The 26,878-nt window shown below is 49.0% G+C and overlaps 1 protein-coding gene across 6 annotated transcripts in view; it reads left to right on the forward strand.

The window, feature by feature from the left end:
• Nucleotides 1-26,878, forward strand: part of ERG (ETS transcription factor ERG) — a 315,726-nt gene that overhangs the window by 226,812 nt on the left and 62,036 nt on the right. For all 6 annotated transcript variants that reach the window (XM_043875442.1, XM_043875441.1, XM_043875443.1 and 3 more), the window contains one exon: nt 17,943-18,160. In XM_043875442.1, coding sequence (XP_043731377.1) covers nt 17,943-18,160 — 218 coding nt within the window. Of the gene's footprint in view, nt 1-17,942; nt 18,161-26,878 lie in introns of those variants that run through there.

Raw genomic sequence — 26,878 nt, forward strand, 5'->3', positions numbered from 1 at the left:
AGAGAGCCTTAAGTGGAGAGTGCCACGTGCCCATCCAGAGATGCACGAGTGAACCAGAAGGGACGTGTGGAGTATGAGCAGGGAGTCTGGGCCTGAGCCTTGCAGCCGGTCAACCCTGGACCAGTTTCTCAAGAGGGCTCAGACCCAGGGCACAGCCAGCTAAGCAGCGAGTAGGTGGTCTGTAGCCTCTGAATGTTTCCTGCTGGCCTGGGGTCTCCCATGGACCTCTTCTTATTTTGCCAAAAGACAGACAGCTTTCATGAAGGCTCAGCTGGAATAAGAGGCATGTAGGCAGTTTGTGGCTAGCAGGGGTTGGAGGAGTGGGCAGGCCACCTGCTTCTTTAGTAGATCCTGTCCAGTCTTAGGGAGTCTGGGGCCAGCAATCAGCTGAGCAGTTGGGGTGTAAACATTGCCTGTCCACCTGACCCTTGGTGTCTTAAGTTCTTATGTTTCAAATTGAACACATCACTAAGTGCTATCTTGGGAGACTTCAGATTGCCTTTTATTTATTTTTTCTTAATGAGAACCCTCTGTTGTCAACCTAAGGGGATGGCCAAAAAACTTGCTGTTTTGTGGCACTTAGCCACTAAAAATATGTTCTTCATAGAGCGTCTTATCACCCTTTGACTGCGGGTTACTTCAGAGAAGACAGGCCAGGTCCTAAGCATTTATATCCCTAAGCAGTGGTCCTCAATCTTGGGGTCTTAGGACCCCGACATCCCTAAAAATGCCTGAGGTCACTAAAGGAGTGGTGAATATGGGTTATATCTATTGATGTTTACTGAATGAGAAATAAAAGTTGAGACATTCTTGGAACGTTGATTTATGAATTCATTTAAAAATAATAATAAACCCATTATATGAGCTTCCCAGGTGGCCCTAGCGATAAAGAATCCACCTGCCAATGCAGGAGACCCAAAACATGTAGATTCGATCCCTGGGTCGGGAAGATCACTTGGAGGAGGGCATGGCAACCCACTCCTGTATTCTTGCCTTGGACAGAGGAGCCTGGCAGATTACAGTCCATGGGGTCATAAGGAGTCAGACACGACTGAGTGACTGAGCTCCCAAACCCATTATATGTTAATTTAAATAACATCTGTTTATGAAAAATCACTGTATTTTCCAAAAAGATATTTAGTGAGAGGAGTCAGATTCTTCTACATTTTTAAGTCCGTTTAATATCTAGCTTAACAGCCAGCCATGGGGTTGCAAAAGAGTCAGACATGACTGAGCACAGCGTGGGTACTTAAAAGTAATCTGGGTGTTGCTGTTGGTGGATGGAGTGAAGTCCCAGCCAGCAGCTGGGTTCTCATATCTGCCTCTGCAGCCAGCCTGTTCTGCTCTCACACGTCCTGTGGCCTCTGGAAAACCTTAGTGTACACCTGTCAGAAGATGAATCTGGAAGATGCAAATAACGCCCTAGTGTGTCATAAAAACCTAAGGGTCTTGGAACCCCAGGGGGTTCTTGGAGCACACTTTGAGAACCGCTGCCCTATGGTTCTTATTATGGTACCTGATGTGGCTGGCACTAGGCAGTGAATTAAACAGACACACTCTCGTGAGATTCCCTGGAGGTCCAGTGTTTAGGATTAGGCATTTTTACTGGCTGGAGCCCTAGGGTTCAGTCCCTGGTTGGGCATCTAAGATCTTGCAAGCCCCTTCCCCACCCACAAATGAACACATTCTCTGTCCTCTTATGGGTTGAATTGTGTCCCTGTAAATTCATTTGTTGGAGTCCCAACCCCCAGAACCTCAGTTTCTGATCCTATTTATATCAGGTCCTTACAGAGGTCATCAAGTTAAGATGAGGACATCAGTTTGCTGACAGAGGTCCATGGGGTCAAAGCTATGGCTATGTTGGTAGTCATGTAAGGATGTGAGAGTTGGACCATAAGGAAGACTGAGCACCAAAGAACTGGTATTTTCTAATGGTGGTGCTAGAGAACACTCTTGAGAGTCCATTGGACTGCCAGGAGACCCAACCAGTCCATCCTAAAGAAAAGCAATCCTGAACATTCATTGGAAGGACTGATGCTGAAGCTGAAACTCCAGTACTTTGGCCACCTGATTGAAGAGTCGAATCATATGAAAAGATCCTGATGCTGGGAAAGACTGAAGGCAGGAGGAGAAAGGGGAACAGAGGAGAAGATGGTTGGATGGCATCACTGACTCAATAGACAGGAGTTTGAGCAAACTCTGGGAGACGGTGAGGGACAGGGAAGTGTGGTGCATTGCACTCCATGGGGTTGCAGAGTTGGACACAATAGCAACTCAACAACAACATAAGGTGGAGCCTGAATCCCAAATGGCTGTGTTCTTTAAAAAAAGGAACTTCGGTGTAGACACAGACATGCATAGAGGAAAGACCTCAGGGCCCTGGAAGATGACAGATGTCTACAAGCCAGGGAGAGGGGGCCTGGAGCAGCCCACGGCCCTCAGGAGGAACCAGCTCTGCACGTGCTTTGATTTTGGATTTCTGGCCTCTAAAACTGTGAAAGAAGGAGCTTCTACTGGTTCAGCCCCCTGATCTATGGTACTTGGTTCCTCAGCCCTAGGAAACCAATGGTGGTGGTTTAGTCGCTAAGTCTTGTCCGACTATTGCAACCCCATCGACTGTAGCCCGCCAGGCTCATCTATCCATGGGATTCTCCCGGCAAGGATACTGGAGTGGGTTGCCATTTCCTCCTCCAGGGGATCTTCCCGACCCAGGAATTGAACCCGAGTCTCCTGCATTGTGGGCAGATTCTTTACCGACTGAGCTGAGGGAAGCTATGAGGAAACCAATATGCAGACTGTATGCTGAATGTTGACGTTGGATTCAGAGGCGGCCCCAAGGCCCATGTTGACAACATATGGACAGTTCAGCAGCAGTAGGGGACCCGCCCTTTATGAACGAGGAGGCGCATTCCACCAGCTAGAGCTCGGAGAATAAGGGTCCTCCACCCCCAAGCACAATACCCAGTGCTTCCGAATGCCTCCTCCTTAAGGCCAAGCTTATCATTGTTTTTAAAGAGGAAATGGCTGGTCATCTGCATCCTTGCCCCAGCCCTGAAACTTTCATTCCTGCCTGAAGTGGTCAGCATGATGTTCTAGCCTGTCATCTGCCCGTGCTTCCAGAAACTTCGAGCCCCACGCCGGCTGACTTGGGGGTGGGGATCACTTGAGTGCTGTGTTTCCTCTTGATTTCACAGGTAGGTCTCCACAAGGCTGCCCCTTAGAGCTGAGCCTCAGTGGCATATTCCCTATGTGTGCAAAAGCCTTTCAACAGCGGTCATGGCCATCAACAGGCTCTCTGAATGAAAAGCACCTCTTCTGAATCCCTGCAGTTTTCTGTGCACGATGACGAATAGGAGTTTCCGTTGTCCTGGGGACAAAGGATGGCTGTAACGTCTTGTGAGGCGTGGCTTTTGGTGTCAACGTGGTGTGTGTGATACAGGCATGTAGGTTACGCTGAGCTTTGAAAGTAATCAGACTCAACAGATAGAAAGTATTTTCTGTGCGGAGACCTTCAGAGGTGGAAAATGTTGGTGTGTCTTGGGAAAGAAGCCACTCCCTGGGCTTTGAGCCAAGATGTCCAGAGAGGTCCCATTTCACTCCCAGTACCACCCAGGTCCGGCCACGGCCCCCAGCCTCACGTGGCCCACCTCCTCACCCAGGGCTGGTACTTCCTGTCCCTCCTCTCCTGAGATAACACTTCCTCTGGCTGCTGCTGATCGCTGTGTCCCACCCTCCAATCCCGATGCCCACCTCTGGCCTTGTTCTGCTATTGCCTCAGCCTCCTTCAAGTTCTTGGGCTTCCCAGGTGGCTCAGTGGTAAAGAATCTTCCTGCCAGTGCAGGAGATGGGGGTTAAATCCCTGGGTTGGGAAGATCCCCTGGAGAATTCTTCTTGCTTGAAAAATCCCACTGACAGAGGGGTCTGGTGGGCTACAGTCCATAGGGTTGCAGAGAGTTGGAGGTGACTTAGCAACTAAACAACAACCTTGAAGTTTGCTGAGGCCTCGCCTCCTCCATGCAGACTTCCCTGACCACTCTTAATTAAAAACAGGAGTCTGCCCTCTCCTCCTCCCCCTCCTTACCCAGCCCCGCCTTTTCTTTCTTTGGGAGAACTTACCACTTTCTCACCCAGTTCTCAGCACAATGTGCCTGCCTTCCCCGTGTGAATCTTGTTAAGTTGGGCTCTGATTCAGTCGCTCTGGGGTGGGGCATGGGCTTCTGTGTATCTGACAAAGTCCCAGGTGATGCTGCGGCAGCTGCGGGTTCAAGGGTCAGACTTTGAAAAGCAAGGTTCTAATTCACAGGTCTTTGTAGACTTTTGTCTTAGTTTTGAAATTACTTTAAAGTGTCTCTGTGCTTACACATAGCGATCAGTGCGAGTCTACCAGACTGGAGGACAGGCAGGCAAGTCATATTTTGTACTAAGTCAGTTGCCCTTATGGGCTTCCCAGATGGCTTAGTGGTAAAGAATCTGCCTGCCAATGCAGGAGATATGGGTTTGATCCCTGGGTTGTGAAGATCCCCTGGAGGAGGAAATGGCAACCCACTTCAGTTTTCTTGTCTGGAGAATCCCATGGACAGAGGAGCCTGGCGGGCTACAGTCCATGGGGTCACAAAGAGTTGGACACAACTGAGCGACTAAACAGCAACAAGTTCCCTTTTTAGGTAGACTTGGCTCCATGTGACCCCGCCCCCTAAGGCACCTTATGCAAATTAAGTGGGTGGGTGACTTAGGCAACTCCACCCTCTTGGAAAGGAGATAGCTCTACACAGACCTCTCTTTGTGCCGGTACAGTATGCACAGCAATGCACACAATTCTGAGCCCTGGAAACTTCCTTTCTCTCCTGGAAAATGTGGGAAGACATAGACATCCCTGACTCTGCTTCTTCCATGGGGATTCAGCGAAATAAGAGTCCCAAGTAAGGAGGCAAGCTAAAAAGCAACACTGAGATCCTTGGATAGACATCCTGAAGATTTTTAGGCCACTAAACTGTTCTGCAAGTTAGAGTGATTTTGGTAGGAACGTCTCTACAGATCTTTAAAGAGACCAGTTTACAGAAGGGCTCAGGAGAGCCTCGTTGGGTATGATCTATGTATGCACAGTTTGAAATCGTTGGACAAGTTCACAATGAATAATTCAGATGCGTTAGGTTTTGAGATCAACACTCTCAGAGTCGTAAAAATCCAGTCTCGCTGGCAACTGGCTTGTTGGTGCATGAAAAGTGTTCCGTTGACAGGGTCCTCCCTGGTGCCGTGAGCTAGATCACGGGCGGCAAATGAGCTCAGTGTGGAGCGGGAACAAAGGTCATGATACCCTGGCTCCTTGATCTCCTTCCTGTGCAGATTTATGCACTGGAAAATGTGGTGCACAGCACAGGCTTGGCCTCCTGGCCCTGGGGACGGATGGAGGCGTCATCACTCCCAGAGCCGAAGCGAGAGCTTGGCCGCGACAGGTCTGCACCGTGGGGGAGCCCTTGGCTGTTTCCACAATGGGAGCCGGCGCCTACGAAAAAGAAAATGAGTTTGTGTTTCTGTCTGTTCTAGCCATTGTGCTGTGTGGCCCTTGGGAATGAGCGTGGAAAGGAAAGGAAGGAATTCCCTGGAACACCTTGGGAAAAGTGGGGCTTCCCACCTAGGCCCCCACTCTGCAACCCCCTCGCCCCATCATGAGAGCCTCAGTCTCTGTAAGATGCTCTGTTAGCAGAACCATATTTACTGTTACCGATGTGTGATGTGTTTTATGGAGAACGCCAGAGTTCCCGTCCAGGAGCTTAGGTCCTAACTGCGCTTGAAGACTTGAAATGAGCTCTCAGAGTCTGGACTACTTCCCCACCACGAGCACAGAAGAAGTTATCCTGTTGTTGTTTGGTCACTCAGTCGTGTCCGACTCATTGTGACCCCATGGACTGCAGCACGCCAGGCTTTCCTGTCCTTCACTAGCTCCCAGAATTTGCTCAGATTTATGTCCCTTGAGTTGGTGATGCTATCTAACCATCTCATCCTCTGTCGCCCCCTTCTCCTCCTGCCTTCAGTCTTTCCCAGCGTCAGGGTCTTTTCTGTGCTTCAGGTGGCCTGTGTGTTGGAGCTTTAGCATCAGTGCTTCCAATGAATAGTCAGAGGACTTGGCAAATTAAAACCCAGGGCAGCCTGGGAAGCGCCCACAGTTCGCTTTGAACTTGAACTTTCAGGAGCGTCTGGCAGCTCCCCAGGGGATGGATTTCCCCTACCCTCAGGCACATATCTGCTCAAAGGTGGAGAAATTGGGGCCTGCGGTTTGGCCCTGGCAGGAAGAGAATGTCAGTAGTTAAATACAATAGATTTCATTTTAGAGCGTGGAGGGACCTCAGGAAACATCAGGACGCCAGACCCTCGCTGAACAGATGAGGAGGCCGTGGCCCCAGGGCACGCGGCTGCTTCTCACACTAGTCACTCTGTGTTCCTGCCGCTCCTTTTAAATTCCCACATGTCCATTGCAGAGTGCATCTGGAGTGACGCAACCATTGGGGGAATGGCATCACTTATAAAGATTAAGGGCATTATGTGCCCTCCTTTTATGGGAAATCCGGGGTTGGAATTTTGCAGGGGTGAGGTAGGTACCTGATGGAAAGGTGCTGAAGGGGCGACAGGTGTGTGTGTGTGTGGAGGCCAGGACATCTGTGGCCCCTCATGCTTGCCAGTGTTTCCCATTGTGCCAGAATTTTCTCATGAATAAAATTCTTGGAATTTTCTCGAAAACAATGAATCCATGGTGTCAGAGATTCATGGATGAGACACATTCCAGATGTGTGGTATGCTGTGTTTTTAGAGTCTGGGTGAGTGTTTAGAAAAAGCCAAGCCTAGAGCTGCCTGTTTTTATGGAGCTCCTGGGGAGGAGAGGATGAGATGCCTCCCTTGGGACTCAGAGAAGGGCCGCTCCAACAGAGGAGAGCTGTTGAGGGCTCTGTCATCCCTGTGGGCGTGGGGTACCCTTCTCAGGGGCCACTGTGCCTCTTAGAACCCGAGTCGCTTGCAGCCTCATGTGGGTGAGTGAGGCTTCAGAAATCAGAAGGGTAGAAGAGTCCCGCGAGCCTCTTCACAAGACTGCCGTAGAGTTACTTCCTTGTCCGAGTGTGTTAGGAACCCCATGAGGTTTTAGGGAAAGTTAAGATGAAAAGCATCTTGGATGCCACATCCTGGAAGAGAAGAGTTTTGCAGGAAAGTTTGAGGAACATTAGCTGTGTGCCACATGCAGTTCCAGGGAAATTAATGGGAATTATGAGACGTGGTGTATTACTGATTCATTCATCTGTTCATCCATACATCCACTCATTGTCCAGAAAACTAAAGTAGTATGCCAGGGAATGTCCCAGTTGTTGCGTGCATGCCTGCCAAGTCAGCCTTTTGCGACCCCATGGACCCCAGGCTCCTCCGTCCATGGGATTTTCCAGGCAAGCGTCCTGGAGTAGGCTGCCATTTCCTTCTCCAGGGGATCTTCCCAACCCAGGGGTCGAGCCCACGTCTCCCATGTCTCCTGCAGGGGCAGACGGGGCTTTTGTTTTCGTTTTTACCACTGGCGCCACCTGGGAAGCCCCAGCGGGTTGTTGAGGCTACAGTTGCCAACAGGAAATCTGGATTCCACACCAAACTTATATTTAATCGACATTCAACAAACTAATGTAGAATTGCAACCGAAAACCCACAGAAGAACTGGACCAAGGACCATAAAGCCTAAATCACATGCTCTTGACCATAAGAAATGCTAGCTCATCCTTCTCCCCATGTTAGATAAAGATACCTGACCTTTAAAGTTTTTAGGTAACAAAGAATGAGTGACAGATGACATGCAAGAGAGGGTGCACTTTTCCTGGTTCCTGGCTTGTCAGATGAATATGACTTGAGATGGATAATCCAAACTATTGTCTTGAATCACATGAAGAATTTCGGTCAGTCACATCAACTCTTTTTGGATCACAGTTGATATGCAGTATTAAAGTTTGTAAAACTTTCACGTACGCTAACTCACCTGGCCCATTGGGAGCCCTGGTTGGGAGCAGGATGGCTGTAATCAACATCAGCTTTATAGTTGAAGAAATTGAGAATCACAAAAGGATAAGGCATTGCTTCAGTCATGTCCAATTCTTTGTGACCCTGTGGACTGTGTAGCCCACCAGGCTCCTCTGTCCATGGGATTCTCCAGGCAGGAATACCGGAGTGGGTTGCTATTTCCTCCTCCAGGGGATCTTCCCCACCCAGGGATCGAACCTGGGTCTCTTATGACGCCTGCAGTGGCAGGGGGCGTCTTTACCATTAGTGCTACCTGGGAAACCCAAAGGATAAGGCAGTAGGACTTACAGGTGAATATGCAGCCTCCAGGTTCACCTGGGGGTGATGTTATAAAGTGGATTCTGCTTCAGGAGGGCTGGGGCCAATGCAGCCTCTGGATCTGCAGTGATCCCACCGTGGCTCACTGTGGGACTAAGTCTGGAGCAGGACAGGGTGGTGGAAGTTCCCGGGGTGACCCAGGGATCAAGGGAGCCTGCGGCTCTCAGCATCCCCAACCCCCTGCCACCATGCTGTCTCCAGCATTCTGGAGCACCTCCATCATGTATCCTAAACGTGGTGGTCAAAAGTGAAACACAGATCATCTTTTCATCCCAAATGAATTGTTTCAGATTGGACGAAAGTAAGATGCAGGTTTTTGATGAATGGTCTCTGAGTGTCACGTGATGACAGCGCTTAGAGAAACACGCACACATACGGAAAGTCAGGAGTGGAATCTACCCCACGCAGAACCAGGAGGGCGTGGAAGGCTCCGAAGGGGTCCGGACCGCCTTCTTTGCACTCATTCGGGTGCAGCCCCCACAAACAGGATGTTTCCACACATGTTTTTACACTTTTTGTTCATCTCTAAAGAAGGAAAGAAGCCTATGGCTGGGGGGGGGGGGGGGGTGTTTGTAGGAGAACAAAGGAGCCGTTAACATCGCTGAAACACACTGTTGCCTTTGTTTTTTAAAAGCCAACTTTACCAGAGCCTGATGAATATACTAAAAGCTGCAAGGTATTTACTGTTTACAATGCACTGTGTTTGGAGATAAGCAGCCATAAACATCCATCACTTCCCAAAGAAAGTTTCCTCCTTTCCTCTTATTTATTTTTCTGTTTGGTGGTAAGAACACTTAGCATAAGATCTCCCCTCTGAGCCAAGTTTGTGCCTGGGGGACACATAGTTTGTTACCCGCGGCATGATGCTGTGTGGTAGGACCCTGGACCGTAACTCACCCTGCACACCCAAACCCTCATACCCTTGGATGACCAGGCCAAGTATGCCCATCTATCCTCCTTTTTCCAGTGTCCCAAACAGCATCTGCACAGAACTGAGAAAGTAAACAGAAGCGTTGTTTTAAAATTATTGTTGTGGGGTTTCAAATGTTGGGAGTTCATTTAAGTCCAGCTCTCATTGGGTGGAACCGAATGCTTCTCTGCTTGACGTTTTTCTCCACTGTGCCAGTCTTCTAGGATTTCAGCTGCCCCACCGACTGCTTCTCTTCTTGCTTTGCTAATCTTCATTTTCTAGCAAGTCTTCCTTTTTTCATATGTGGTCTAGCTCCATAGACTCTAGTTTAAGCCTCCGCAGATTTCAGTCGAAACCCTGGAAGTAATGTGCTCCAGGATCACATGATGGAGGATATGGTGGCAGTGGCGATCCGTTTCCAAACTCCTGGCCCCTGACTGCACAATCAGCCTCACAAGTGTGTGTTCCCTCATGTTGATGTGAGAGAAGGTTCTGGACCTACAGATTTATCATGGGGTTTTCGTAAAATTTCATGACTTAGTTCTATGATTAATACAAGTATCAACAGACATGTGATGTTGAGAAGCTATTTGATTGCCAGGCGCGCGCGCACACACGCACACACGCACATGCACACACGCACACACACACACACACAGTCCTGCCCTGAAAAGGCCTGTCTCTTAATAAAGGCAGCAGTTGGAGAATATGTGAGCAAAGAGAATCCCCGGGGCTGGCTAGGCGGCTCAGAGCCGAGGAGAAAGCTGGTGAGTTTAGAGCGGGATGGGGAACACATGTAAATCCATGGCTGATTCATGTCAATGTATGGCAAAAACCACTACAATATTGTAAAGTAATTAGCCTCCAACTAATAAAAATAAATGGAAAAAAAAAGAAAAAAATAAAGCGGGGATATTCGTCAGAAGGTCACAGGGAGACTGGTTTCCAGCCCTTTTCTAGAGGGCTTTGCTGAGGGGAGAGAAAGTACCTTAGAGTTTGAGAAAGAAACAAATCAAGGTGAAAGGGGAAGAAATCTGGTTCTTTATCCTTTAGGCAACAGTTGCCCCAAAGGGGTGTGCTGACCAATAAGGACTGTGGTCAGGTTCTGGACAGTGCTCAATGAGCAAAGATAGTAAGGATGAGAGATAGATGGATATGTGTGTGTGTGTGTATGTTAGATGCATGTGTATGGAAATATGTGTGCATTGACATGCATGTGTGGATGAACATGCATGTATGTGTGTATGCATGCATGTGTGCACATATGTATGTGAGTATATGTGTGCATATTTATGTGTTTGTGTGCATGTGTGTATATGAATATGCATGTAGGTAAGTATGAATATATTGCATTGGGCAAAAAAGTCTGTTCAGTTATTGAATAAAGTGTTCAATAAATTTCTTCAAGAAAAATGAAAAATGTCTTATTTTGACTTAAAACCAAACAACATTTTGGCCCACCCAATATTTATGTGTATATGTATGGATATGGAAGTGCATGTGTGTGTGTATGAACATGTATGTGTATGCACATGAATATGGAGGTATGGATATGTACGTGTGTGGATATATGTGTGTATGAATATGCACTGTGTGAATGCATGTATGTGAATGTGTGTATACGAATATATTTGCCTGCACGTATCTCCTCACAGTCCTGGGCCTCATTCTTCTAGCACCAGGCTGGTATTGCAGTTGTAAACGTGCTTGATACGAAGCGATACCACATTGGAGAAATACGCTCTTAAATGGACTTCATTTGCTTACATACATCTTTCCTTTGAGGTTTATCCAAGATTTTTTATATTTGGGGGGACTAAAATAGCAATGTGTTAAATGAGAAAAACGTGAGCTCAAAGCTAGATGCTGCCTTTAATATGTGATTTTAATGTTTCCTCTGCTGAAGAATTAAGGAAAGAAAATAACATCGAGAGGGGGTAAAATGATTCCTACTCATCCTGACGAGGCAACTTGAACTCATAGTGTTTGGCTTTTTTGTTGTAGTTAAAGTGTGTTGTAGTTAAAAGGCACTGGTCAGATGAAGTTTCTCATCTCATGAGATCTTGGCAATATCTGAATGCACAACTGCACATGCTGAGAATAAAATTTTCGGAGGACTGGCCTGTTGTTGGGCAAATGAAGTGGAGGTCTTTCCTAGGTGCATTGTCTGTTTTATTTGTGTTGCTTTTTTCTCCTCTGTGATAAGAGTTGGCTTTCCAGAAGCATCTACTGCATGCACTCTGCTTGAAGAGACGTTATGAAGAACTGTGCTTGAGACAACCCAATCAATCGTCTTCCAGGATAGCTAGGTCTGCCTCCGTGGGGCTCTCACTGTGTATTGATAAGTGTTCCTGCCTGCCCAGTTCTTCCTGTGCAGTATGGATTGCATCCACCTGCAGTGAACACATCCCGATGCATGGCCATCAGTTTGGGTCTGAATTATCTGATTAACCAATGAAAAGAACAGGTTTGTTGATTCAAACTATTAAGTTGTTGTTCAGTCACTCAGTTATGTCTGACTCTTTGCGACTCCATGGACTGCAGCACGTCAGGCCTCCCTGTCCATCACCATCTGCTGGAGCCTACTCAAACTCATGTCCATTGAGTCAGGGATGCCATCCAACCATCTCATCCTCTGTCGCCCCCTTCTCCTCTTGCCTTCAGTCTTTCCCAACATCAGGGTCTTCTCCAGTGAGTCAGCTCTTCGCCTCAGGTGGCCAGAGTATTGGGGCCTCAACGTCAGCATCAGTCCTTCCAATGAAGGTTCAGGGCTGATTTCCTCTAGGAAAACTAATAAGTAAGAAAGGCTAATTAAGTGTACCTGGGACCTACTGCTGCATAACTTAGGCCCATAGGAGAGCTTATTGTATTGAATGCTTAGAAGATTCCTTCCCAGTTTCCAGCAGACTTATCTCCTTACTCTCCTGATCCCTTAAGTCCATCCTCGGTGCTGCGACTCTGGGCGTGTATCCCCTCACCCTTCTCCCGGCCCTCCTCTCCACCAGCCTCTCTCTTTCTAGGTGGTTCCATCTCTTGTCTTTGCTGTCTGGGCTGCTCTTTGCTCAGCTGTGATAAGGCCGTGGGGAAACACTGTGCGCCTCGCCCGTCTCTTCTTTCTGCTTGCCACGCCCAGAGCGCGGAGTGTCCATCCACGGACCCGCAGCTGCCTCATCTGAATGCTGATGTCACTCTTCTTCCCAGCCCCTCCCAGTCCTCATCTGTGGGCGGGAACGATTCCTGACGTCACCGTGCTATCATCAGCACGGAATGACCAGCGTCATCTCCTTCTTCACACTTTCGTGTTCAGTGTGTCCGACTCTTTGCAACCCCATGGACTGTAGCCCAAGTATCCCCTCTGTCCATGGGATTCTCCAGGCAAGAATACTGGAGTGGGGGGCCACTTCCTCCTCCAGGGGATCTTCCCCACCCAGGGATCAAACCCGAGTCTCCTGTGGCAAATGCATTGGCAGGCAGATTCTTTCACCACTTGGAAAGTCTTGGCATGGGGTACAAAGATGAGCACCTAATTCTGACTCTTTACGACCCCATGAACTGCAGCCCCCCAGGCTCCTCTGTCCATGGATTCTCCAGGCAAGAATACTGGAGTGAACTGCCATTTCCTCCTCCAGGGGATCTTCCCAACCCAGGGATTGAACCCACGTCTTCCCGAATTGCAGATAGATTCTTTACCATCTGAGCCACCAGGGATGACCATAGTTCATAAAATGTAAGATGTCATTGATGATAAAATGAATCATAATTTTGCCAGCCATAAAAGGAGAATAAGTGCTGTCAATAATCCATGACATGCCATCAATGGTGAGATGCATCCAGATTTCAGAGCTGGTAAAATGTGGAAAATGGCATATCCTAAAGAAAAAAACCAACAACAGTGAAGTAAAATTTAAAGGGATGCTCCATATGAGTTGCTTACCAGTGTAACCTGGTTTATTAAGTGATGGATCAGCTGTTTATGAGTCAAGAGAACATATTGATGTCGTAAAGGTGTTGGCTAAAAGATGTCGTTTTCATCGCAATGGAAGCTGTTAGGTGATGTACCAGATTCTGGTTGGTTATGCGTGGGAAAAAAGGCAGACTGTGGATTTTGGATGACCTTGGCTTCCTAAAGTGGATATTGTATTGTGATAGCAAGGACTTCTATAAGAATTTTTTTTTTTTCTGAAGCGTGACCATCATCTTAACATGCTTGTTCCACTTGGTTTTCAGTTTGTTTTTCGTAACTGAGGCACGTAAGACTTGAGGAAGCTGAGGGTCAATGGGAATCCCGTCCTCTGGACATCTGGTTCTGGCCATTTTCTGGGTTTTTGAAAACCATGTAAGGATCATTTTCCTCTGTATACTCTCCTGGCTCCAGCTGTGAAAGAGAGCCAACCATTCTTTAAGACTTTCTTAGTTTCAACACTTTACCACGCCCAGATTTTCATGAAAATTTAAGTATGTTGTGTTCGCTGTATTGACATTTCAGTGTTTTTATGAACTATGGGAATCAAAAGTTAGAAGCCAAATTGAGTCCAGACCCTTGTTTTATAATTCTTCTGCTGGAACCATAGGAGCCTCTCAAAATATTCATCTGTTACAGAAAAAAATTCATCCGTTACAGGATCTCTGAAATCTTTTGCTGGAAATGTCAGTATGCTTAAATGTGCATTCAACTTTTTTTTTTTTTTTAATATAAGCATTGTGGATCCTTTGTTGTACCCAAATCTAGTTACTTAAAAACAGAATCATATTTTAGCCTCACGTTTGAAATATAATCTAGTTGAGTTCTCTTCACTTTCTGGAACTACTGGTCAACTGCTATGACCAAAGTCCAAAGGAATGGTCCTCATATGTTGTTGGTGTATTCAGTATTTAAATAATAATAAATAATAATAAACAGTATGTACTAACACAGCGGTCCCGTTTATTTGGGGGGCCATTTGCTTAGAATTTATGCGTTTCTGCTCTAAGTTCATAAAAATGGCATTGGTCGCCTGCCACCGGCCACATCAGAATATTCCAGCTTTCTGGAGCTACAGAAAACACCCCACACACACCAGCACACACCAATCTAAAGTTCATGTCTTTTTATAGTAACATAGAGGCAGGCGTATTAAATTATTATGCCACGTTTCTGCCAGGTTTGGACTTTTTTTTTTTAATTCTCTGTTATAAAGTAACCAAAACAGTTCCCGAGTCCCCGAGGCTGGCCGAAGGTTCTGAGGGAATAAGCCATACATGTTAACTAAGGCATCTGCCCACACCCTTGGCAGGTAGGCAGGTAGGTAGGTGAGATGGCTGCGGATGAGGCGGGAAGCCAGGTGTCGGGGAGTGGGAGAGCATCCGTCGAGGCCAGGAATAGTCACTTGGAGAGCTGGAGACACGGGCCTCATGTGGTCCTGGTTACCAGCCCCTGAGCAGTGGTCCGTTCTGCTTTTAATCCCACTGGGCTCGGGCTCCTTCCCCAGCTTTGAAGTCCCAGGGCCGCTGGGGTGGGAGAATCCTATGCCTCAGCCTTTGTCATTCATCCTGGGACCAAAGGGATGATGAAATCCTCACGTAATAGACAAAGTCAAGTGGGTGAACAAAGGCATGCTGTTGATGTATGGCGTTCCTTTCCTTCTAAAGAACAGCAGTTAACTTTAGGGAGCCCCCTTGTTTGAAACAGGTCTCTGAAAGCCACCCTTCAGCTTCTTTTTTACCCCTTCACTGTTCTAGTGTGCTAAGTTGGCATGTGTGTGAGTGTGTGTATGTGATTCCATTTATTATGTATTTTTTCCTGACTTGTACTAAATCCTAGATGTTTGGCTGCTTTGGCTTACTTAGCATCACTTCGGGGCACGCTCTGTCTTTCCAGAATACGGACCTCATGTCACCCGTTTTGAAATGAAACGTTTTATCCTAAAGCTGTCTCATTTTTAGATAACTTCTCTAGCAAAGAAAAGCAACTTTTGCTGTTCCGAAGGCTATGATCATCCTCATGAAGGATTAACGCAGAGGAGAGTTTTCAGATATGCAGGAAAGCTGTGTGCCCCCCCCCCGTATCTCTAGCTTTTTTGTCAATTTCTTCCCCTAAATCGATCTCCATTAACTTTGATTTCTTTCTTTAGGAAACCATGTGGTGAAATAATGCTATGCCAGATGTGAGAATAGGTTCCTCCCGCCCCAAACACACACTGAAGGCTTGTTTCAGTTCTCGTAAGCTGGTCCAGTGTCTAAATCCTATGCTGCGTTTATGTATTTGGTCATTGGGTGTGTTTGCCGGAATATCCTGCTTTATCTAGGGGATACACTCCTATTTTAACATCGTTACTCTTTGTGCTGTGAAAGCCTTCTTCTTACTCATTTGTGATGTGAAGTCTGTCCCTCGCATTTAACCCGTTTCTGCCAGTTTATTCGTGTTTTTCTTAAGTCAGTGAGCCAATGCTAACATTACATAGTATGTTATTCCCCTCCGAGGCTTGGTGGGGTCTGCAGGACCAGGCAGGAGAGCCTTGGTTGGTTTTTTTTTTTTGTTCGGAGTGTGTAAAAAGCATTCTCTCCAGTGCTGCTATGGGAAGGCAGGCTCTGTTTTGCAGACTTTATTGAAGAAGCTCTAATTTTGCCTTTGTGGATTCGCAGGACTGCACTAAGTCCGTGGTGCCGATTTGATTTTTAACCCCGCATCTGTGAGTTGAGACTCCTTGCATCCACTCACTCCGTGTGTGACCAGACCAGAGAGCGCCTAGGTTCAGGTTCCCCCCTCAACCTCCCGCCCCCCTCCCCATCTGCCGGGCGTGTTTCTCAGATTGCTGCTCTTTGCTGACGTGTTTGCTTTTGCTGGGTAGTCAAGATGCCTTCTTTCTTTCTTTCTTTCTTTTTTTTTCTTTCTTGGGCCTACTCTGGCTCTCTGGTTGGTCCAGCACACTGTTTTGTAGAGTTTGTGTTACTGTTTAAATCCTCAGCTCACTATTTCCCCAAATATCACAGGACTGTGGTTCTAAGGGATTTTAGCCATGTCAGTGGTGGGCAGGGGGCTGTTACCTCCGCACGGACACCTGGCCACCACTCAGACCCAGAGCCTTGAGTTTGTTCCTCGTGATTCTCCCTGCTCACTGATTCACAGCTCAGGGTGCCCGGCTGGCTGTGAAGTTCATGCACTTGGAGAGTGATGAAGAAGGTCCCTGGGTAGGTGGGGAGGAGGTAGAATGGGAGGCGGTACACACTGGATTGGGGGGTGCTTTGTGAAATTGCGTGTGCGCCCTAAAGATTCAGATACTTCTTTGTATCTGTAGGAAGTGGGGTTTCTCTCTTAGAAAGGCTGCTTGGAAGAGCTTTACTATTAATACTAACAACTGGGGTGGAGAAGAGCATCCTGACTTAAATATCAATTCAAACAAGAAATGCTAAGAAATGCTAACGCAGACCCATATCCCAAACTGAGAAATGTTTAAGAAGAGCGTCATATGCAGGCTCTAGGGGCAGGAGGGAGCCGATGACAAAACAGTCATTGGTGTTCTCACGAATTCCCTGCTTGATCTTGGGTTGCTCACTTCTAGGTGAGGTCTGGACCTTTCCGGATCTCATATTTTCCCCTCTGGGGGATGGGAAGTCCAGACCAGAAGGTTGCCATAGCTTTCCATTTTATAGAAAATATGTGATGCAAACAGCATTTGCTTCTCAAAAGCTAATAGCAGTACCAAGGGTGTTTAAGAAATGAAATAAACATGAATTCCCGTGCGGACTTTATTTTTTTAAACTATAGAAAGCCAAATTGGATTGTGTTGTAGTTATTCTGTGTAGCTGCATGAGGTATCATTCAAGCAGCTGAAATTTCCCAATCCTATTTGCCTTTGTGGATGTGGCTGTACAATGTCAGCCTAGCCATAGGTTAACCACTTGTTTGACTTAAAGCCACAGAAGAATGCTCCAACAATGGCACATTGCTCTTTATTTTCAACAAATCATGCAAAATGAGTGAAGATAGGAATAGAAAGTAAGGGTGAAAAAGAGCCATTCAGTGATATAGATATTTTAAACATCCTAGAGGCCTCTGGTTAATTCACAGCTTTTTTTTTTTTTTTTGGTTCATTTATCATCCAGATGTTCACCATCATGGAAGCACCGCTTGAAACTCTATCTCAGCTAATAACTTAGAAATGGAAAAATTCGTATCTTTGTCTGTTTGTCCTTTGGCGCCCCATTTCCCCCACACTTTTCTTCTAAGTAGCTCTTCTTTAAAATCTCCTGGGAATGTGGCAGTTTTGCCAGATGCTTAGGTGTTAGCAGTCACATGTCTGTTTTTTAATCTTCATGACCATGCTGTACCCTGCCTGCTTGAATTATAGATTGCATTTGTCAAATAATGACACATGCAATTGGATGTCTTCTAAGACCTTTGAAATCCAACTTCCTTGAGTCGAGATTAAAGTGGATATTATCTGCACGGCTGCAGTCAGGCCTGGGATGTTTGGGGACCTGCAGAGAAGTTTTTCTGAGTCTGCCAGTTCCACCTCTTACCTTCTCGGGGAAAGAAAGCCAGCTCCTTTTTTCTTCTGAAAGGTAGAAATGGATACCAGAAAAGGTACCTTGGCAGCGGGGTCCCTGTTAGAAATGACTCTAACGTTAGCGACTTTCTGAAGCACGGCTGTCCCTTGGCATGTCCTGAAGGTGTGTTTCTCTGGACATTTAGGAAGCGTTATCAGTCGTCAGCGAGGACCAGTCATTGTTTGAGTGCGCCTACGGCGCGCCGCACCTGCCCAAGACGGACATGACCGCATCCTCCTCCGGCGACTATGGACAGACCTCCAAGATGAGCCCACGCGTCCCTCAGCAGGACTGGCTGTCTCAACCCCCAGCCAGGGTCACCATCAAGATGGAATGTAACCCAAACCAGGTGAACGGCTCAAGGTAAGGAGACCACCGGCTCGCATCCTCCCGGCCGCCTGGGTCCCCGGCCCCTGAAAAGGCCGAGTGGAAGTGGATGGCATTGCCCCCAAGACAGCTTCAGAAAGTGAGGCCATTGCACAGGAACCCTGGGCGAGGCTGCGAAAATGTGTTCGCCAGTGGTTTGCGTGGAGGACAGAGGTTGTGAAAAACCAGTAGTGTATTTACCGAGAACTTGCTTTGAAGAGATGTGCAGTTCTAATTTCCCAGGCGTGAGGGTGTCGTGGGAAGGGGAGGCCTTGCCCGCATATGGCAGAACTGATCTCGGAGGGTTTTCCTGCCCCGAAAGTAAAACTGTCTCAGGTTTTCACGGCGGGAGAGTGTCAGCCCGTGGGCAGGCAGCAGAGTGCACGTCCCCACCACGTGATGGACCCGCTGCCTCTGTCCCCCCCTCCCCCCCCCCCCCGGTCACCAGCTCTGAACACTTGCTTTTCCCCCTTCATCTTTACTTACACTTAAAACCAAGCACCAGCATCACTCAGAAGTGTTAACTCTTCTGAGCGTGTCATGTTGCTGTCACCTAAATGCAGCGGGTTAGCGAATATATTATCCCAGGCACTCAAAAGCATTTCATCGGATGCCATTTTGAAAAGTAAAATTGATTTCAATTATGATATAATGGGTGCGTTCATGCTAAGTCGCTTCAGCCGTGTCCGACTCTTTGCAACCCTGTGGACTCTAGCCTGCCAGGCTTCTCTGACCATGGGAGTCTCCAGGCAAGAGTGCTGGAGTGGGTTGCCATGCCCTCCTCCAGGGTATCTTCCCGACCCAGGGATCGAACCTGAGTCTCTTCGTCTCCTGCATTGGCAGGCAGGTTCTTTATCACTAGTGCCACCTGGGAAGCCCTTGTGATCAAAAATCCCATATATATTCAGGAAGAGTCATTTAAAATCCCAGGACAAAGAGAATTTCATTTAAATGTGCATAATCTGCCTAGAGTCACAAGAACAGCTTCCCCTTTTCTGGCGCTTTACTACATAAAAAGCCCTTTTGTAGGCAGCCAGTGGCCTGCCAGTCCTCTCAGCAGCCCGGAGAGGAACGCTTGTCCCCATCTGATGGATGAGGAAGCTGAGACTCAGGCATTTTCTGGCTAACCCCGAGCATCACTTCAAGCCACTCAGAAACTGGATCCAAACCAAGGGTGTTTGATTCCACACCCCACTCTGTTGCAGCTAGAGCAGACCCTTTTTGCTACTTACATATTTTAATGGTCAGTGTGTTTTTAAATAAGTGTCGTGTTTTATACATGCTGGAGACCGTCGAGTCAGCTTCTAGTGTGGTGTCGGTGAAGGTGCCAAGTCAGAGTCCCCAGAGGGAACGTCACGTGTGAGGCTGGACGTGCCAGACATGGAGATGGGAGGTGCTAGGGCTTACCTGGGCTCCAGGGAGTCGTTCACTTCCCTGCATCGCGTTTCTTCTCGGAAGCGGGATGCTGCCTTTCTGCTGTGACACTGGTTCTGGAAGTGGATTCTAGCTGAGGTGGGCTCATCCTGGACCTCATCAAGCGAAAGCTCCTAGACTTCTGGGAGGCCTAGGGTGGGAATGCAGTCGTAGAGTCCAGCAGGTTCATCATTACATAGAATATGTATAAATACTTCACAGGTAAATCCTGTCCATCAAATAGAATGTTCCCACCAACCGTTCACTGCATTTGTTCCTGAGACTTGCTCTGTTCTGAAGAATGTAGCAGTGTTTATATAGAAGGGCCGTTGTGCCGCCAGCCCTCTAAACAGTGATGGATTCTATTTTGTTGTTGTTGTTTAATTTTTTTTAACTTTACTTTGTATCAGGGTCCAGCTAGTTAACAGACAATGTTGTGATAGTTTTGGGTCAGTAGCAAAGGGACTCAGCCATCCATCTAGATGGACCCACTCTCTCCCCAAACTCCCCTCCCGTCCAGGCTGCCACGTAGTGCTGAGCAGAGCGGTGGATTCTGTTTTTGATGGAGTCACGTGATCCCATACACGCCAGGATAGTCATGATGGGGTGGGGTGCGTTTCTAAAGAGGTCTTCTTCCAAGGCTCGTTTCTACCTGCGGGAAATACATCAGCATGGGTGTCGTGTGTGTGTGTGTGTGTGCGTGTGTGTGTGTGCGTGTGTGAGAGAGGCAGAAACAGAGAAAGATGGAGATGGAGGGGAGAAGGAGAAAGAATCAGAGAAAGCACTTTGGGCAGAGGGCACCAGCGTGGCTTCCAGCTGGCAGTTAGCAGGGGGATCCGTGCCCTGGCCCGTTTTGCCAAGTCTGGCCTTGGGCCAGCTCTCAGAGTACCAGTCTGCATTTAGCAAGGCTCAGAAAGGAGCCTGAGCCAGGAGGTGAGAACGATGCTGCAGAAGTAAAACTTTGCTTCTGGCCGGATTTAAATAAATGAATGAACAAATAAGCAAACGGAAGAATAAATAAATAAGGGAGACACGTGAATACCGTTTCCTCCGATGCAGGTCTGTGCATTTCCTCAGGAGCCCACGTCCACCTGCCCTCCTGGCTGGACCATGGGGGCCACCTCCCCAGCCCAAGGTTGGTCACCCCGGGAATTTGGGATGGTGTGTGGGGGGTGCTCAAGGCAACCTTAAACTTGGCCTTGAGGCGTCAAGTCCCTAAGAAAGACACCACCCGTTGGAAGCTACTCCCGTGTTCCTGGCTAACTGGGGAAGTCGCCTTGGTAGTTGCAAAGTGGTGGCCTCCGGCGAGGGTCTCTTCCTGGGAAATGAAACCATGTGTGGAGGAACTGGACCATTTTCTTGCAGGGAGACAATGGAAGCATCAGTCGTTTCTTCTCCCAGGCTGTCATGGAGCCCTGAGATGCTCAGAGGTGTCCCATCCGAGGCTCATTAGAGGCGGTTCCAGCTTTGGGAGCAAACTAGGACACACTTTGGTGGCCGCTCCCGAGGGAGGCCACCTTGTCAACATCTCCGTCTTCTTCCTGGATGCGCGGTGGTGCCCGCCCGCTGGGCACTACCCGGGACGAGCGCACGGCTGATCCGCCTGCCTGTGAGCCAGCGCTGAGCACGTCCTGGATGGGAAATGGTGAAGCTGGTGTAGACCAGTGCGGGGCAGGAAGCTCAGCTCAGCGGATCTGAGCTATGACACAGATGTCAACCAGTCCCCCACTGCCAGCCCTCACATCCAGAATGTTTTGGAAACGCAGGAGGGTGGCATCTTCTCTGTGTTGATCCTCTCTGGAACAGAGGCTTCTGCCCATCCGTCCTGAGCTCAGCGTCCATTGGAATCCAGCGTGGTGGGACCTGGCCTTGCTGTGCCAGTCGGGTTCTGCAGAGAGAGGACCAGTGGGGCACCCACTGAAGAGATTTGTTGTAAGGATGTGGCTCATGCAGTTGCGGAGGCTGTCAAGTCTGACATCTGTTGGGCGTACACTGGCAGGCTGGAAACTCAAGCAGCCGTGGATGCAACCGTCTTGAGGCGGAATTCCTTCCTCTTCGGGGAAAGTGTAGGTTTTGCTTCCGACCTTCAGCTGATGAGACGAGGCCCCCAGCCTAATCAAGGATAATCAGCTCTCTTTAACATCAAAGGATGATAGATGTTAACCACACCTTTGAAATACCTTCAGACCAACACCTCGATTGGCCTTGGATTTAAGTCACTGAGTGCAGTGGCCTGGCCAGGAAGGCTCAGAAAACTGACCACACCCGGGGCTCCTGGCCGCTTGGCTGGTCAGTGGTCAGTGGAGCTGTTCCTTTCAGATTTCCAGGCTAGCGTTTGCTGGTGTGGCCAGTGCCCTGTCCCTGAGGGACTCAGCTTGGCTGAGTGGGAAGTGTTGGAAGGAGGTTCATACAGCAGATTGATGTCACCAGGTCACCCCAGGACCAGCCTTCAGCTGTGACCAGTGCAATAGTGCAAGGTGGACATGAGGCATAATCTGCTCTGCAGAATATAAGGGGCTCCCCTGAAGGGGAGTGAAAATGAAAGTCTTAATCACTCAGTCGTGTCTGACCCTTTGCGACCCCAAGGCCTGCAGCCCACCAGGCTCCTCTGTCCTTGGGATTTCCCAAGCAAGAATCCTGGAGTGGGTTGCCATGTCCTCCTCCAGGGGATCCTCCCTATCCAGGGATTGAACCCAGGTCTCCGACATTGCAGGCAGATTTTTTTTGCTGTCTGAACCACCAGGGAAGCCATGGAGGAAGGGAAAACTCAAAAATCCATCAGTGCAGCTAAGGCCCATTTCCTCTATAGGATTCGAAGAGGCAGCAGGCAGTCAGAGGGGCCTCCCAGGATCAGATCCACAGATGCTGCTGACTTGCTACGTGATCTTTACACGTGTCAGCTCTGGCTCTGTAGACGGGAGTGTGGACATGCGTTGACTCCGCCTTCATTCTGGAAACCTCCAGTGAACACCTGGTTGTTCCAGCCCTGCCCCGTAGTGTCAGGAAGCAGAGGCTGAGGTCGTGGAGACGGGAATCCTCCCGGGAGGGGCTCGTGGCAGGGACACTGTGGAGGAGGCATGGTTCTGCTTCGTCTGAGCACCAGGGACCAGGATGCAGCCCCTGAACGTGCCTCCTCCCTGCGTCTTTCTGGAGAGGGTGGGTACGTCACCCACTGCCTGGAAGCCTCAGGCCAGGGGCGGCTGGGAGTCAGGGGCTGCAGCCAGAAATGAAGTGCATCTCCAGCTCCTTCTTGCTGTCCTTGCTCTGAGCTCGGGTGCAGTGGACTTCCTTGCGGCACACTTGCCTCTGGCAGTCAAGTTCGGGAGGAACCTACATAAGTCAGACATTGGACTTGGGCCGGAATGTGTGGGTTGTTACCTTTGTGGCCCCTCCTTGCTCTTTTGCAAACATCCCCCGGGGGGACGAGACCACTCCGTAGCCTGGGTGATGCCAGAACACCACCCTGCTCCTACTGCATGAGGATTCAGTCCCTGAGAATGCAGTGTGCTTCCCCGGTGGCACAATGGTAAGATATCCACCTGCAATGTGGAAGACTCAGGAGACACAGGCTCAACCCCTGCCTCAGGAAGATCCCCTGGAGGAGGAAATGGCAACCCACTCCCGTATTATCACCTGGAAAATCCCGTGGACAGAGGAGCCTGGTGGGCTACAGTCTCCGGCATCGCCAAACACGACTGAGCGTGCACGCAGCACACACGCATGGGCCCTGGGAATGGTCCGCTCAGTTCCAATCCACCCGTCCCCCTCCGCGGGAAAGAAAAAGGCTGGAGGAGGGAGGGACTGAGTTTCCCAGGCAAGTGATGAAATTCTACAAAACCTCAGCCCCAACGCGCCCACAGGCTTGTGAAATGAAATACAAGTGGTGAAGTGAGATCTGCTTCCATTCTAATGGAGCCCTATAAAAAATAATAAAAGGAAAACAGGAGAGCAAGGCACCTTGAGCCAACAGGGGTGTAATTGTGGGTTTAGCTTGGCAGCTGCAGCATCAGATCACACAGTCCTTGCAGACACGAGCCTCACTGCACGCCATGTAGACACCGGACATCGTTTCTCAGCCTCAGTGGCCCCTGGCCCCCATGCCTTTCCCCTTTCTTCACTCCAGCCTCACATATGAGAAACCCCCAGATGTTCACGCAGTGGAGACATGAGTACAGCCCACCTGGGACAGCCGGTGCTCACAGAGGCCCCTGCTGGGGCTTCAGGGCCACCTGGCCTCCGGGCGAGCCCCCAGCTGACGGCCTTGACTCTGTGTGTGGTTCCTAAGGCACTCGCCGCTGTAGACCGCAAGATAGGCCAAGAAAGACACACGCGCCGGCACACACAGTCCACAGGGGGATCGCCTTCCATTACAGGCGGGCAGTGTTGTGTGCAAAGCAGGCTGCTTGACTCTGGCTCGGCATCCCTGTCTTGGACACTCAGCATGTCCAGGTTGCACTGAGCATCCTTCATCCTTCTGCAGGCAACGATGCCTCCTCCATGCTGCCCGCCTGGAGGCTCACTGCAGCTGGAGCGGAAGGGCTCTGCGTGCCGCGGTGAGAGTCCGGCTCCCAGCCCACAGCCCAGGCCGCCTGGAGCCATGAACTTGTTGTTTGAGTTTGTTGGGTGAGTGGGGACAGGGGGAACATCCCCTGGTGTCCTGGTTCTCAAAGCGGGTGCCCTGAGACCTGCAGCATCCGTACCACCTGGGAGCTTGTGAGTGATGTGGGTTCTCGGGCCCCACCCAGACTGGCTGAATCAGAAACTCTGGGGTTGGGGCCTCGCCCTCCAGGTTTAACAAGTCCCCCTCCTCACCAGGGATTCTGATGCTCACTGGTCTAGCCCTGCTGCAGGGTCCAGGGAGATGACAAAAGAGAATCCCCGGAGCTGGCTAGAAGTGATCTGTAGAGTGGAGAGTCCTGGAGAAAGGATGTGCAGAGGAGGGTTTGCTCCCAGGAAGTCTGCCTGGATGGAGCAGGAACCCCACCCCACCCCCAGCCTCCCACTGCAGTAGTTTTTGTCTGCCTGAGTCTTTGCGGTGAGGGACTGGGCCTTGCCTTTCTCTGTGGTCTGGGAGACAGATTCACTGTGTGTTGTGAAGAAATCTAGCTTAGGGTCAGATGGCAGGGTGCTTTTGATGTGGTATTTAAAAAGCATGGTGCAGGAGTGTGATTAAGGTGACAGAAAAGGGGGCTTCCTGATGGGTCCATCTTGGTCCCAGACATCCCGGTTATGCCTGCAGTCATTCCTTCACCCACCAAGTATTTATTGAGCACCTACTGTGTGCAGTCACTGTTATAGGTACTGGCCATGCAGTCATGAAACGTACACAAAAATATTGCCTTTCTAAGTTCACTTTCTAATGGGAAAGACAGCCACTGAACCGGATAGCTTACGAAAGGTAGCAGGTTAGATCATGATAAATGCTAAGGAGAAAAAAAAAAAAGCACACCAAGGGTGGTAGTTCTAGAAAGGACAGCCTGAAAACATCACCTCTGAGAATGTAACAATTGAGTAAAGTTCCTAAGTCAGTGAGGGGGGCGGTCTTATGGTTAACCAGCAGAAGAACTTTCCAAGTTAAAGGAGTGGTAAGTGCAAAGGCCCTGAGGTTAGTCTGAAGCACTGGGGGACAACTGTGGCTGATGTTTAGTGACTAAGGGGGAGAGTCATAGGGGTTGAGATGGAGTGATTATGGGGCCAGTGAGGGACTTTGATCTTCACTCTTTGAGTGAGCTAGGAGACTCCTGGGGGCTGTGAACAAAGGAGGGACGTGATGTCTCTCAAATTTAGCAGGATGTCCTTGGCCTCTGTGTTAAAGCCAAAACTTACTAGGAAGCCCCTGCAGGAATTCAGGTAAGAGATAGTGAGACCTGCATGAGGGTGGTAGCGATGCAGGGGTGGGAGAAGTGGTTACATTCTAGACATATTCTGAAGGTAGAACTGATATGTTTTGCTGGTAGGTGAGAAGGACTTCCCTGACGGCTCAGTGGATAAAGAATCCACCTGCAATGCAGGAGACACAGGAAATGCAGGCTCGATCCCTGGGTCGAGATGATCCTCTGGGGAAGGAAATGGCAACCCCCTCCAGCATTCTTACCTGGAGAGTCCCATGGAGAGAAGGAGCCTGGTGGGCTGTCGTCCATGGGGTCACACCGAGTTGGACACAGCTGAGCAACTACGCACGAACACAAGCAGTGAGGAAGAGGAAGTGAGGCTGAGCCCCACGTTTGGGGACTGCACCCCCAGATGAGGGGTGGACGAGCCAAAGCTGGAAATCCTCCTGAGAACTGAGCCTTGGCCCCTTCAGCCTGGACACTGGGAAGTGAAAAGTCAATATGTCAGTCACTCAGTCATGAGCAACCCCACGGACCATAGCACACCAGGCTTCCCTGTCCTTCACCATCTCCCGGGGTTTGCTCAAACTCTTGTCCATTGAGTCAGTGATGCCATCCAACTATCTCATCCTCTGCCATCCCCTTCTCCTCCTGCCTTCAATCTTTCCCAGCATCAGAGTCTTTCCCAATGAGCCGGCTCTTTGCATCAGGTGGCCAAAGTACTGAGGCTTCAGCTTCAGCATCAGTCCTTCCAATGAATATTCAGGGTTGATTTCCTCTAGGATTGATTGGTCGGATCTCCTTGCAGTCCAAGGAACTCTCAAGAGTCTTCTCCAACACCACAGTTCGAAAGCATCAGTTCTTCAGCACTTTGCCTTCTTTATGGTACCTTCATGAGGTGATTCCAAACAGAACCATGTTTTTAAAAAATTAGCATGATGAGGAGACCTGCTGTCTGAGCCCAGCAGTGGCTTTTAGTAAATACTCAGTGGACTGAAATTAAAAATAAAAAATTCTCAGTTTTACGATGGTGACTGTTCAAATTCCCTACATGTCATTGTGTGGGAAGAGGTGCTTTGCCCAGCCCCTGCCTACAGAACAAGATCTTGGCTAAAGGTCTTTTAACATCAGGTTTTCTCATTTGATGTGAAACATTTAATATTTGACCTTTGAAAGTGGCTCCCTAGTCTCTCACATCTTTCTGCTTTGACACATGGAGACTTGACTCCATGTATGTTTTCTGACATTTTCTCGGAGATTTTATGTCCTCTTTTAGGATAGTGAAATTTGTAGCTCTGGTGACGTTGGTTGCTCTCTGCCTCGGGGTTCTGAATCCGATTGGCATGAAAGATGTCTCCTAGTTAAGCTCGGCTGCCTTGCCAACCTTCCAAGCCATGGGCGGCTCAGTGTTGGAGACTGGAAAACGAGTGGTTTTCCCAACTGTGCGAGTGAAGTCGGGTAGGAATAGCTT

This window comes from Cervus elaphus, chromosome 19 (assembly GCF_910594005.1).
Source record: "Cervus elaphus chromosome 19, mCerEla1.1, whole genome shotgun sequence".
Taxonomy (NCBI): domain Eukaryota; kingdom Metazoa; phylum Chordata; class Mammalia; order Artiodactyla; family Cervidae; genus Cervus; species Cervus elaphus.